The sequence below is a fragment of the Lethenteron reissneri genome, unplaced genomic scaffold (assembly GCF_015708825.2).
Source record: "Lethenteron reissneri isolate LAM-NWPU_2019-01 unplaced genomic scaffold, ASM1570882v1 scaffold_1606, whole genome shotgun sequence".
Lineage (NCBI taxonomy): Eukaryota > Metazoa > Chordata > Hyperoartia > Petromyzontiformes > Petromyzontidae > Lethenteron > Lethenteron reissneri.
Window position 1 is genome coordinate 30,818 of NW_026891340.1, and position 13,031 is coordinate 43,848.

At 47.6% G+C, this 13,031-nt stretch overlaps 1 protein-coding gene across 5 annotated transcripts; it reads right to left on the minus strand.

Annotated features, from left to right (window-relative positions):
- Nucleotides 1-2,559: 2,559 nt before the first annotated feature.
- Nucleotides 2,560-12,932, minus strand: LOC133362754 (protein Wnt-5b-like). 5 transcript variants are annotated; one of them, XM_061581683.1, is made up of 7 exons: nucleotides 12,816-12,932; nucleotides 9,145-9,286; nucleotides 8,669-8,892; nucleotides 7,204-7,535; nucleotides 5,136-5,252; nucleotides 4,250-4,562; nucleotides 2,560-2,951 (listed from the first exon to the last, which is right to left on the minus strand). In XM_061581683.1, the coding sequence occupies exons 2-7, from the start codon at nucleotides 9,258-9,260 to the stop codon at nucleotides 2,854-2,856; spliced, it is 1,200 nt and encodes a 399-aa protein (XP_061437667.1). In that variant the 5' UTR covers nucleotides 9,261-9,286; nucleotides 12,816-12,932; the 3' UTR covers nucleotides 2,560-2,853. The 5 variants fall into 5 exon arrangements, with proteins under 5 accessions (XP_061437667.1, XP_061437669.1, XP_061437668.1 ...); XM_061581685.1 differs by lacking the exon at nucleotides 12,816-12,932 and adding an exon at nucleotides 12,750-12,791; XM_061581684.1 differs by lacking the exon at nucleotides 12,816-12,932 and adding an exon at nucleotides 12,154-12,652.
- Nucleotides 12,933-13,031: the final 99 nt, after the last annotated feature.

A 13,031-nucleotide genomic window follows, 5' to 3' on the forward strand; every position in this document is an offset into this window, starting at 1 on the left:
AAGCCCATGGGCTGCACAAAAATCTAGCAGCCTCCTACCGTTATTATTGAGCTGATCTGGCCCATGCCTTCCAATCACTCCAGACCAGGTGTCAGCATCATGACCGACTCGGGCATTGAAGTCACCCAACAAGATGACTCTGTCCCGAGTGGCCACTTTAGCCAGCACCTGTGACAGGAGGTCATAGAAAGCGTCTGACTCATCGGCTTTGCTTGCATCCCTCCACGGATGTTCGTCTTCGGTGGGGGCATAAGTAACCACGACCACCACTCCTCGCCTCTGGTTGATGGGAAGGCGAGCCCAAAGTATCCTGGGGCTTACAGCTTCCCACACCTCACCGCCACGCTCCCACGCCCCCTTCATTCTTTTGTTCAGAAGAAGAGCCACACCCTGTTGTTTGGCAGTCTCCTGCCCCGAGTAGAGGACTGTCCACCCCTCATGGTGGCAGGAGCCAGAACCGGTCCACCGGACCTCCTGAATGCCACAGAGATCCAGGCGGTACCGGTCCAGCTCCCGACAGAGAAGTGGCAGCCTCTCCTCCGCAGTGAGCGTTCGAACATTCCACGTGGCCATCCACACAGACACACACAGACACACACACACAGACACACACACAGACACACACACACAGACACACACACACAGACACACACAGACACACACACAGAGAGAGGCAACAACGACTTTAATAGGTAAAGAAGATTGGATACAAATGTCGTGGTGTGAAGGGGCTGTAGTGCCACGTGGCTCATGGTGCACGCACGAGGGTGGTGTAGTGTAAAGTGTGTACACTGCAGTGTACACACGAGGGTGCTGTAGTGTAAATTGTGTGGTACTCCAGTGTACACACGAGGGTGGTGTAGTGTAAAGTGTGTACACTGCAGTGTACACACGAGGGTGCTGTAGTGTAAAGTGTGTACACTGCAGTGTACACACGAGGGTGCTGTAGTGTAAAGTGTGTGGTACTCCAGTGTACACACGAGGGTGCTGTAGTGTAAAGTGTGTACACTGCAGTGTACTCACAAGGGTGCTGTAGTGTAAAGTGTGTACACTGCAGTGTACTCACAAGGGTGCTGTAGTGTAAAGTGTGTACACTGCAGTGTACTCACAAGGGTGCTGTAGTGTAAAGTGTGTACACTGCAGTGTACACACAAGGGTGCTGTAGTGTAAAGTGTGTACACTGCAGTGTACTCACAAGGGTGCTGTAGTGTAAAGTGTGTACACTGCAGTGTACACACAAGGGTGCTGTAGTGTAAAGTGAGTACACTGCAGTGTACACACAAGGGTGCTGTAGTGTAAAGTGTGTACACTGCAGTGTACTCACAAGGGTGCTGTAGTGTAAAGTGTGTACACTGCAGTGTACTCACAAGGGTGCTGTAGTGTAAAGTGTGTACACTGCAGTGTACTCACAAGGGTGCTGTAGTGTAAAGTGAGTACACTGCAGTGTACACACGAGGGTGGTGTAGTGTAAAGTGTGTACACTGCAGTGTACACACGAGGGTGCTGTAGTGTAAAGTGTGTACACTGCAGTGTACACTGCAGTGTACTCACAAGGGTGGTGCAGTGTAAAGTGTGTACACTGCAGTGTACTCACAAGGGTGCTGTAGTGTAAAGTGTGTACACTGCAGTGTACACACAAGGGTGCTGTAGTGTAAAGTGTGTACACTGCAGTGTACACACGAGGGTGGTGTAGTGTAAAGTGTGTACACTGCAGTGTACACACGAGGGTGGTGTAGTGTAAAGTGTGTACACTGCAGTGTACACACAAGGGTGCTGTAGTGTAAAGTGTGTACACTGCAGTGTACACACAAGGGTGCTGTAGTGTAAAGTGTGTACACTGCAGTGTACACACGAGGGTGGTGTAGTGTAAAGTGTGTACACTGCAGTGTACACACAAGGGTGCTGTAGTGTAAAGTGTGTACACTGCAGTGTACACACAAGGGTGCTGTAGTGTAAAGTGTGTACACTGCAGTGCACACACAAGGGTGCTGTAGTGTAAAGTGTGTACACTGCAGTGTACTCACAAGGGTGCTGTAGTGTAAAGTGTGTACACTGCAGTGTACACACAAGGGTGCTGTAGTGTAAAGTGTGTACACTGCAGTGTACACACAAGGGTGCTGTAGTGTAAAGTGTGTACACTGCAGTGTACACACAAGGGTGCTGTAGTGTAAAGTGTGTACACTGCAGTGTACACACAAGGGTGCTGTAGTGTAAAGTGTGTACACTGCAGTGTACACACGAGGGTGGTGTAGTGTAAAGTGTGTACACTGCAGTGTACACACAAGGGTGGTGTAGTGTAAAGTGTGTACACTGCAGTGTACTCACAAGGGTGCTGTAGTGTAAAGTGTGTACACTGCAGTGTACACACAAGGGTGCTGTAGTGTAAAGTGTGTACACTGCAGTGTACACACGAGGGTGGTGTAGTGTAAAGTGTGTACACTGCAGTGTACTCACAAGGGTGCTGTAGTGTAAAGTGTGTACACTGCAGTGTACACACAAGGGTGGTGTAGTGTAAAGTGTGTACACTGCAGTGTACACACAAGGGTGCTGTAGTGTAAAGTGTGTACACTGCAGTGTACACACAAGGGTGCTGTAGTGTAAAGTGTGTACACTGCAGTGTACACACAAGGGTGCTGTAGTGTAAAGTGTGCGGTACTCCGGTGTACATCGGCACGGTGCAGAGCGGCTCGCGGTGACGACGTGCGGTGGGTGCCGTGGTGCCGGTGGGGCCCACGGGTACCGGCCGAAACCAGACGGAGTCCGATTCCAGCCGAGGCCACAGGCTACTTGCTGCAGGCTACTTGCTGCAGGCTACTTGCTGCAGGCTACTTGCTGCAGGCTACTTGCTGCAGGCTACTTGCAGTAGAACTGGTCGACCGTCCACGGGCACAGCTTGCACTGGACGTTCCGCTGGAGCTGCTCCTTGCAGCCGCACTGCGTCTCCACCGTGACTGGGAGGGGCGGCCGAGGGGGGAATAAAAGGCTAAGTCTGAGAGAGCTCGGGGCTGCCCTGACGTGCAGGGGTCAGGGGTCGTGGGTTCGATCCCAACTGGCGACACCTGCTGCTGCTGTTGCTGTATATTTGGAGTTTGCGTGTCTCTCCGTGGACGCGTGGATTATTCTCCAGGTCCTCCGGTTCTTCAATTTAAACGTCGCGCTTCTCAGAGCGTTTGGCTGCTGTACATTTGTACGTGACGAGCCGCTTCGACCGATCGTCTGCGGCTGGGCCGCCTCTGATCAAGATCTACGTAGCTCGGTGGGCCATGACAAATTCATCATATAAACGCGTAACTTTACCCGTCATGAACGCTGCACCTCCCGTCGTTTGAACGACGGAGGCGCAGGGACAGACGTTCGACTACGTTGAAATCGATCTGCAGAACGAGGCAATTCGTGTCGATTCCCAGAATCGACTTGGCACCCACCGACACGACTTTTGTTTTGCAACGACGACGATGACAATTTGCCATTCTCCCTGCATACGCCATCACAATCAACAAGTCGCAGGGACCAACACGCTCCGTTACATTGGTAAGCGCACAACTTTATCTCTCTTTCTACGTTGAATAATTCAAGACTAAACTTCTAAACGCAGCGTCGGGCGCTCGCGTGAATGCGCGCAAGTTGAGACTTTCCTGGCCGAAGGCCGCAAACGCTTTTGCGAGGGGCACCGCCACGGACGCCCCCAACAACTCGTAAAAAGCGGTCGTCACTTTGTGATTGTTCTAGTTTAATTTCGATGTAAAGCTTTCGTGACTGCAGGGATTCATCTTCTTGGTTCTTTCGGTAAAGTCACATAAAAGGGAAATAATAAAATAATAAAAATAAAACATAATAAAATTATTCTCACGACGTTTCGGCCACAACGCAAGCAGCCGTCCTCAGGTGAAGAATAGGGCTGTCGAAAAGACAGCGTCTGAATGAAACACCACCAGGCTTGGCAGCGTATATTTAAGCTGACAGAGTCTGAATGAACACCACCAAGCTTGGCAGCGTATATTTAAGCTTAAATATTTAAGCTTAAATATACGCTGCCAAGCTTAGTGGTGTTCATTCAGACTCTGTCTTTCCGACAGACCTGTTCTTCACCTGAGGACGGCTGCTTGCGTTGTGGCCGAAGCGTCGTGAGAATAATTGAATGTTTTATTTTTATTATTTTATTATTTCCATTCTACGTGATGACTTTACCGAAAGAACCAAGAAGATGTTCTAGTTTATTTGGGGGGCTGGCAGGGGGGGGGGGGCACACCTTGCGAGGTGTCGTATCCTCTGTCGCAGCACGTGAGGGAGCAGCCCCCCCCCCGCCCCCCCCGCGAGGTGACGTTGCACGGACCCCCCCCCGCCGTGCCGCCCCCCTCGCAGTAGTCGGGGCTGGCGCTCACGTGCACCAGGTCGCTCGGCGTCGGCGCCACCAGCCACTCGTTCACCGGCTCCAGCCGCCGGCGGGACCGGCGGGCGTCGCCGCCGCTGCCGCCGGCTTCACCGCGACCGCCGCCACCGGGACCATCGCTGCTGCTGTCGTGGCTGACCAGCCGCATGGCGGAACTTCTCTCGTACTTTTCCTGCAGCCGCCATCGTCGTCGTCGTCGTCATCGTCATTGTCACGGGATGAGGAGGATGATGATGATGATCTGCCACGTGCTGAGTGAATGCGCGGAGCCCACTTAACTGTTAGACACCCCCCCACCCCCCCCCCATCTGTAACCCTGCGGTGGATTTCATCCTCGTCACTGCCACCCACCCACCCACTCCGTACCCGGCCGCACCGGGGTCGCAAACGGCTACCCGTACCCTACCCGTACCCTACCCGTACCCTACCCGTACCTGGCCGGGTACGGGTAGGGTACGGGTATCGGGTACCCGATTGCGACCTCTGGGATGAAGCCATGTTGCAGGCGCGGGTGGGTTGATTCTAGGAACTTGAATTGTGAGAAGAGACAAGACGTTGGGAAATGAGTGACAAACGGTGACTCACCAGTGACTCACGACCTACCCGCACCCGGCAGCACCAGGGTCGCAAACGGCTACCCGTACCCGGCCGGGTACGGGTAGCCGGGTATCGGGTAGGGTACGGGTATCGGGTACCCGATTGCGACCTCTGGGGTGCGGTCTCATCACCTGCACCGTGAACTCACCTTCAGCAGGTCGCCGACTTGGCGGAAGTCTGCGAGCTGCTGCCAGCAGGTCTTGAGCGTGCAGGTGCCGTGTAGACCATGGCACCTGCAGGCCACGTGCGCCAGATTGTACACCGCCTGGAGCACCACCAACACCACAATCACTGTCACCACCAACACCACAATCACTGTCACCACCAACACCACAATCACTGTCACCACCAACACCACCACCGTCACTGCCGACAGCCACTTGCCCGCAAGTGGCGGTGACGTCACCACGACGCTCGTGCCAGGCCGTGTGCACCTTGAGGCCACGTGAAGTGTCGAATGCCCGACTGGCAGGACGTCGCGGGACAGACCCAGCAGGTGCCACGGGTCGACTGACTGAGATGATTGGCCAGTGCACCACCTGTGTGTGGCCCCTGCTGTGCCAGCTGGCTGCATAGTAGCCGCCCGGCGCTCCGCTCGTTGTTGTGAGCGTCGCCCCTCTGCCTCCAACTGCCCAGTAGCAGCCTTCACGAGCCTCCTTCACAGAGGCTGATCTTGACACCGCTGGTACCGGTCATTGCCAAGTCCACTCAGCTCCGTGTCCTCCTGTACCACGTCACTGCATCCCTTCTCCAGCATGTAAGCACCCTCTATCCGGCCGAACAAAAGCTGTGTAGGCATGCGGTGGCTGGGCATGCGGGCTACATGACCCAGCCAACGCAGCCTTGCCTGCCGGAGGAGCTCACGGTGGAACTTTGTCCAGGTCTTCCGGGAATGTGTGAGCACGCAGAAAGAAAATAAATTAAATAATCGAATTATGGATGGATTGCAGGCAGGCCAGCCTGAATGTTTCTAAGCGGCAAAGATGTTACATTGGGGGGGGGGGGGGGTCCACGTTTTGCAAGTGTAGAGAAGGGAGGGCATGACCATGGCTGAGAAGACCCGAAGCTTTGTGTGGAGCAACAGACCAGGTATCTTCCACACAGCATGGTGCAGTCAATGCCAAGATATTGCCAATCGATTGATTGAGACCTCTGCTGTCACATCAGAGCTGGTCATAGCACACTGCCCAGGTATGGGAATGTCTGATGGCACAAATACCCAGGCGGGTGCTTAGTTTTGGTGGGGCTGATGGCAAGGCCTCACCTCTTAGTGTCAAGCTCCAGGTTCCGCAGCAGCGCTTCCAACTCCTCTGTGCAGCAATCACCAGATCATCGGCATACATAACGTGGTCGACCAATTAGGGAGTCATCCCTTGAATGCACCCGGGCATCGATCAGCCTCCCATTGTATCTGTACCTGATGTCGGCACAGTCATGGATGGCTTCACGACCTACGTGGTCGAAAACGTTTTTACTTAATGTGGGAGCCAGAGGACATCGCTGCCGCACCCCAAGACGAACAGGGAGTGGCTCCGACTCCCGGCCACGCAGCTTTACCCGGCGTGCTCAGCATCGTGAAGGCCCGTGAGCAGAGGGTCCGGGACTCCGAAAGCACGAAGAACACCCCAGAGCCCAGGCCTACTCATGGTATCATAGGCCTTGACCAGGTCAATAAAGCAGAGATGTAGGTCTTGTTGGAATTCCCTACACCTCTGATGTAGCAGACGGACAGCAAATATGGCGTCTGTGCAGGACCGCCCTTTCCTGAAACCACACTGGGGCTCCGCGAGCCTCTCCTCGGCGTATAATAGTCCACCCGTTCACCCTGGTGTCTGCCTTTTATAAACATGAATATTAAGAGTGATTCTGGCTATTTTTTGTTGTGTTTCGAAAAGGGTTGCCATCAAGGTGGTGTGTTAACTACGAGCTGAACCCAACCACCACCCACTCACCGCCCACTCACCGCCCACTCACCAGCCGCCCACTCACCACCTGCCCAGCCGCCCACTCACCACCCGCCCACTCACCACCCACTCACCGCCCACTCACCACCCGCCCACTCACCACCCACTCACCACCCGCCCACTCACCACCCACTCACCGCCCACTCACCACCCGCCCACTCACCGCCCACTCACCAGCCACCCACTCACCGCCCGCTCACCAGCCGCCCACTCACCACCCACCACCCGCCCAGTCACCAGCCGCCCACTCACCAGCCGGCCGGCCTCCGTGTTGTGCTGGTTCATCTGTCCGAGCTTCGCCACAGACTCCCCCCCTCCCCCCCCTCCCCGTGGTTGTCTCCGCGTGTCCACGAACCACTTGGCGAAGCGGTATCCGTACTCGACGTCGTCGGCGGCGCCGCCCCGCCGGGCTCCGTGTCGCGGCAGCTGCTGCTGCTGCTGCTGCGTGGAGCCGGGCACCACCCAGGAGCAGCTGCCCGGCAGCGCCCCGTGGCGGCAGGCGCGCGCCACCGCGTGCACCAGCCCCGCGGCCGTCACGGCCCAGACGAAGGCCGCCTCGCGCGTGCCTGGGCCCCCACCCCCACCTACCACCCCAGAGACCGCCACGATTATCCCCGACACAACTAGCTCAGCAATTGTCTATAGTGGAGGGGGGTTTTGTCCCCTCCCTCTCCTCCGGCGTAGATCGCCGAATAGAAACTTCACGTCCTTAAAACCACCACCGCATCGCAATCGGCAAGGATTTGGAACTAACCGTGCGTTGGTGAGACAATGTGATTGTTGTTCCCACAGAGACCCGCTCAGATCTACAACAGGGTTGTTGTTGGGGTCATATTGCGTCAATACGGCTTCGGCACGCAGACAGGACGCGGCGAATCCTTGACTAGTGCAGTGACAGGGTGCCCCCTGTCGGCCAGGAGGGGTACATCACGAGTGTGGGCGCGTCACACCATCACCAACTAGAAGGAGGCGTGTCTGGGCTAGAGGTAGAAGGTTCTAGAAGGAGGCGTGTCTGGGCTAGAGGTAGAAGGTTCTAGAAGGAGGCGTGTCTGGGCTAGAGGTAGAAGGTTCTAGAAGGAGGCGTGTCTGGGCTAGAGGTAGAAGGTTCTAGAAGGAGGCGTGTCTGGGCTAGAGGTAGAAGGTTCTAGAAGGAGGCGTGTCTGGGCTAGAGGTAGAAGGTTCTAGAAGGAGGCGTGTCTGGGCTAGAGGTAGAAGGTTCTAGAAGGAGGCGTGTCTGGGCTAGAGGTAGAAGGTTCTAGAAGGAGGCGTGTCTGGGCTAGAGGTAGAAGGTTCTAGAAGGAGGCGTGTCTGGGCTAGAGGTAGAAGGTTCTAGAAGGAGGCGTGTCTGGGCTAGAGGTAGAAGGTTCTAGAAGGAGGCGTGTCTGGGCTAGAGGTAGAAGGTTCTAGAAGGAGGCGTGTCTGGGCTAGAGGTAGAAGGTTCTAGAAGGAGGCGTGTCTGGGCTAGAGGTAGAAGGTTCTAGAAGGAGGCGTGTCTGGGCTAGAGGTCGAAGGTTCTAGAAGGAGGCGTGTCTGGGCTAGAGGTAGAAGGTTCTAGAAGGAGGCGTGTCTGGGCTAGAGGTAGAAGGTTCTAGAAGGAGGCGTGTCTGGGCTAGAGGTAGAAGGTTCTAGAAGGAGGCGTGTCTGGGCTAGAGGTAGAAGGTTCTAGAAGGAGGCGTGTCTGGGCTAGAGGTCAGTCGAGAGGCGACGGGCCCCTTACCCTGCTGAGGAGACGCGGGGTCCGGCGTGGAGCAGTTCCAGCGCTTGGCCCGGAACTGGTGCCGACACTCGGCCAGCGCCAGCCGGGCGCCCTCGGCCACGTGCGCCACGTGGTTCGGGCGCTGCAGGCAAATGTTGCGCTGCCGGGGGGACAGCCCCGGCGCCACGACGCACAGCAGCCGGTGCTCGGAGGGGTCGAAGTTTGGGGCCCACAGCGCCAGCGACCTGCGAGGGACGTGGGGGGGGGGGTCAGGGGTCACGGTGGCCAGGGGATGTTGACTACCTCGCCTGGTGCGTGGGAGGTCGTGGGTTCGATGCCGACACCTGCTGCTGTGTATTTGAAGCCATGCTGCTACGAGGCGTTGAACCAAAAACACAAACAAGCGCATGGGGCGTGCAAAATCTAGATAGAGAAGGCAAGAAGGTCGCTCAGGGAAATAAATGAACTTAGAAACTCGTGAGGCTCAACGCGGTTACCACCACGAGGGGCTGGCGACTGCCCACAGCTGTGCCAAGGTGCAGTGTCCCAGCAGCAGCAGCAGCAGCAGATGGCAGCAGCAGCGGCTCCTGGTGCTGCCTCGCAGGAGATCCATCGCAACCCTCGTGGCCGGCGTCGGCGCTGCGCAGAGGAGAAGCAAACCCGTGGTGACGGTGTCGATTTAAAGCTTTGGTGACTGCAGGGATTCATATTCTTGGCTCTTTCGGTAAAGTCATCACGTAGAAGGGAAATAATAAAATAATAAAAATATCAAACAATACAATTCTCACGACGTTTCGATTGCAACACAAGCAATCATCATCAGGTTGTGAAACCACAGCAAGAACATTTTAAAAAAGTGGCAATTTTTTCTTAACGTCAGCACCACGGACAGTGATTCTTTTACGAGCATAGATGGACTCAAATTTTGATTTAAAGCTTTCGTGAGAATTTTATTGTTTTATACTTTTATTATTTCCCTTCTACGTGACTTTACCGAAAGAAACAAGAATATGATGGTGACGATGTCAACTCCCTCGCCTGGTCGTGGGTTCGATCCCGACCCTGACGATGTCTTCTGCTGCTGCTGTATATTTGGCCGGGAACAGCAGCAACAATTCAAGTCGCTTGTTAAAAATGTTCTTGCTGTGGATGTCACACCTGATGACGATTGCTTGTGTTGCAGTCGAAACGTGGTGAGAATTGTATTGTTTTATATTTGTATTATTCTATTATTTCCCTTCTACGTGATGACTTTACCGAAAGAAGCAAGAATTAAAAATCTCCCTGTTAAAACTATTTAGGGCATAATCCCATCTGTGGTGGTAACTCAGAGCCAGGGCCTCAGAGTCGATATCCCACAATAGTGCGGCAGAGCCAAGCGCAAGTCGCCACGAATCAAGTCGAGCAATCAACACGTGAGAAGTCTTCTTGCGTTAACAAGCCGATTGTTATCGTCACTCCTATAACTGATCCCATATTAAGATCACAACCCAGGTAACAAAATCAATGCAAACTCTGAGGTTTTTTCGGTAAAGTCACGTAGGTCAAAAATTATGGAAATAAAATAATAATTAATGAAAATAAATTAATCACAAAAATTATAAAAATACAATAATAAATGAACATGAATCTAATTTTCATTTATTCTTATTTTATTTTTTTATTATTTTAAAATAAATAAAATAATGATGCATGAAAATAAATCAAATTTTCATTTATTCGTATTTTTTTCATTATTTTAATACAAATAAAATAATGATGCATTAAAATAAATAAAATTTTCATTTATTCTATTTTATTTTCATTATTTTAATAAAAAAATAATGCATTAAACTAAATAAAATTTTCATTTATTCTTATTTTATTTTCATTATTTTAATAAAAATAAAATAATAAAGCATTAAACTAAATACAATTTTCATTTATTATTTTATTTTCATTATTTTAATAAAAATAAAATAATAATGCATTAAACTAAATCAAATTTTCATTTATTCTTATTTTATTTTCATTATTTTAATACAAATAAAATAATAATGCATTAAACTAAATCAAATTTTCATTTATTCTTATTTTATTTTCATTATTTTAATACTAATAAAAGAATAAAGCATTAAACTAAATAAAATTTTTATTTATTCTTATTTAATTTTCATTATTTTAATAAAAATAAAATAATAATGCATTAAACTAAATAAAATTTTCATTTATTCTTATTTAATTTTCATTATTTTAATAAAAAATAAAATAATAATGCATTAAACTAAATAAAATTTTCATTTATTCTTATTTTATTTTCATTATTTTAATACAAATAAAATAATAAAGCATTAAACTAAATAAAATTTTCATTTATTCTTATTTAATTTTCATTATTTTAATAAAAATAAAATAATAATGCATTAAACTAAATCAAATTTTCATTTAATCTTATTTTATTTTCATTATTTTAATAAAAATAAAATAATAATGCATTAAACTAAATCAAATTTTCATTTCTTATTTAATTTTCATTATTTTAATAAAAATTAAATAATAATGCATTAAACTAAATCAAATTTTCATTTAATCTTATTTTATTTTCATTATTTTAATAAGAATAAAATAAGAATGCATTAAACTAAATCAAATTTTCATTTATTCTTATTTTATTTTCATTATTTTAATACAAATAAAATAATAATGCATTAAACTAAATCAAATCTCATTTATTCTTATTTTATTTTCATTATTTTAATAAAAAATAAAATAATAATGCATTAAACTAAATCAAATTTTCATTTATTCTTATTTTATTTTCATTATTTGAATACAAATAAAATAATAAAGCATTAAACTAAATAACATTTTCATTTATTCTTATTTAATTTTCATTATTTTAATAAAAATTAAATAATAATGCATTAAACTAAATCAAATTTTCATTTAATCTTATTTTATTTTCATTATTTTAATAAAAAATAAAATAATAATGGATTAAACTAAATAAAATTTTCATTTATTCTTATTTAATTTTCATTATTTTAATAAAAATTAAATAATAATGCATTAAACTAAATCAAATTTTCATTTAATCTTATTTTATTTTCATTATTTTAATAAAAATAAAATAATAATGCATTAAACTAAATCAAATTTTCCTTTATTCTTATTTAATTTTCATTATTTTAATAAAAATTAAATAATAATGCATTAAACTAAATCAAATTTTCATTTAATCTTATTTTATTTTCATTATTTTAATAAAAATAAAATAATAATGCATTAAACTAAATCAAATTTTCATTTATTCTTATTTTATTTTCATTATTTTAATACAAATAAAATAATAATGCATTAAACTAAATCAATTTTTCATTTATTCTTATTTTATTTTCATTATTTTAATACAAATAAAATAATAACAATGGACGATGCTAAACCACGAGGGCGCGAGGCGTCGTCGCGACTTGAACCCCGGGAGAGGCAGAACGCGTTCACAACAACAACAACTAAAAACAACGCACCTCTCTTCGCAAAAAAGCACGACGGTTTTCACAAGAAGGAGAAAAACTGAAAATACCGAAAGGAGAAGGAAGAAGAAGAAGGCAAAAAAGAAACTTAAATAATAATAATTTGGTGCGTTTCGAAGTTTAACGCGGACATTTAAAGCGCCAGTCTCTTCCGGCGACGTCAATAGTGGTGACGTCACCGCCACGGCGGCTTCCCATTGGCTGAGGCCATTGCCACCGCTGCATAAATTATGTTAATTAGCGGTGACGGTTGCAGCCTGACGTCACGCGCCCATAAATTATGTTAATTAGGAGAGACGTTTACAAGAGGTGACGTCATCACTTCGTTACCCTATTACAATACGGGGCACAACAAACCCATTATATTTCGATTTAAAGCTTTCGTGACTGCAGCAGGGATTCATCTTCTTGGTTCTTTTGGTAAAGTCACGTAGAAGGGAAGTAATAAAATAATAAAAATAATTATTATTTTAATAAAATAATAAAAATATTTATTATTTTATTACTTCCCTTCTACGTGACTTTACCGAAAGAACCAAGAAGATAAACCCATTAGAACCAAAGTATTATAACTGTGGGGGGTGAGAAACCATGGAGACGGGAGTTAAAATGCTGCCAAAGGATGTCACAGACGCCTTAGAGACGAGAATCGTTACCTCAGTTTGTAGCTCGCGAGGGGCGATCCAAACGCGATTCCGCAGTTTCGATTCGATTCAATCGATTCTCTCCATTCTGAGAAGCCAACAACAAACGATTCATAGAATCGATCATCGATTCCCACCGCCCTCTGTTGAACAGCGGCTGAATCGTATCGAGCTATAATTAGGAATCGAATCGGCTATGACGTTTCCTGCGCGGCTGAGCCAATAGGA

What these genes read in the sequence shown, in the direction of transcription:
- LOC133362754 (XM_061581683.1), bottom strand. Translation starts at nt 9,260, where the DNA reads ATGGATCTCCTGCGAGGCAGCACCAGGAGCCGCTGCTGCTGCCATCTG. An exon ending in CCCCGCGTCTCCTCAGCAGG is followed by an intron (nt 7,536 to 8,668) that starts GTAAGGGGCCCG and finishes CTGGGGTGGTAG; the next exon opens with GTGGGGGTGGGGGCCCAGGC. An exon ending in AGGATACGACACCTCGCAAG is followed by an intron (nt 2,952 to 4,249) that starts GTGTGCCCCCCC and finishes CGCCCCTCCCAG; the next exon opens with TCACGGTGGAGACGCAGTGC.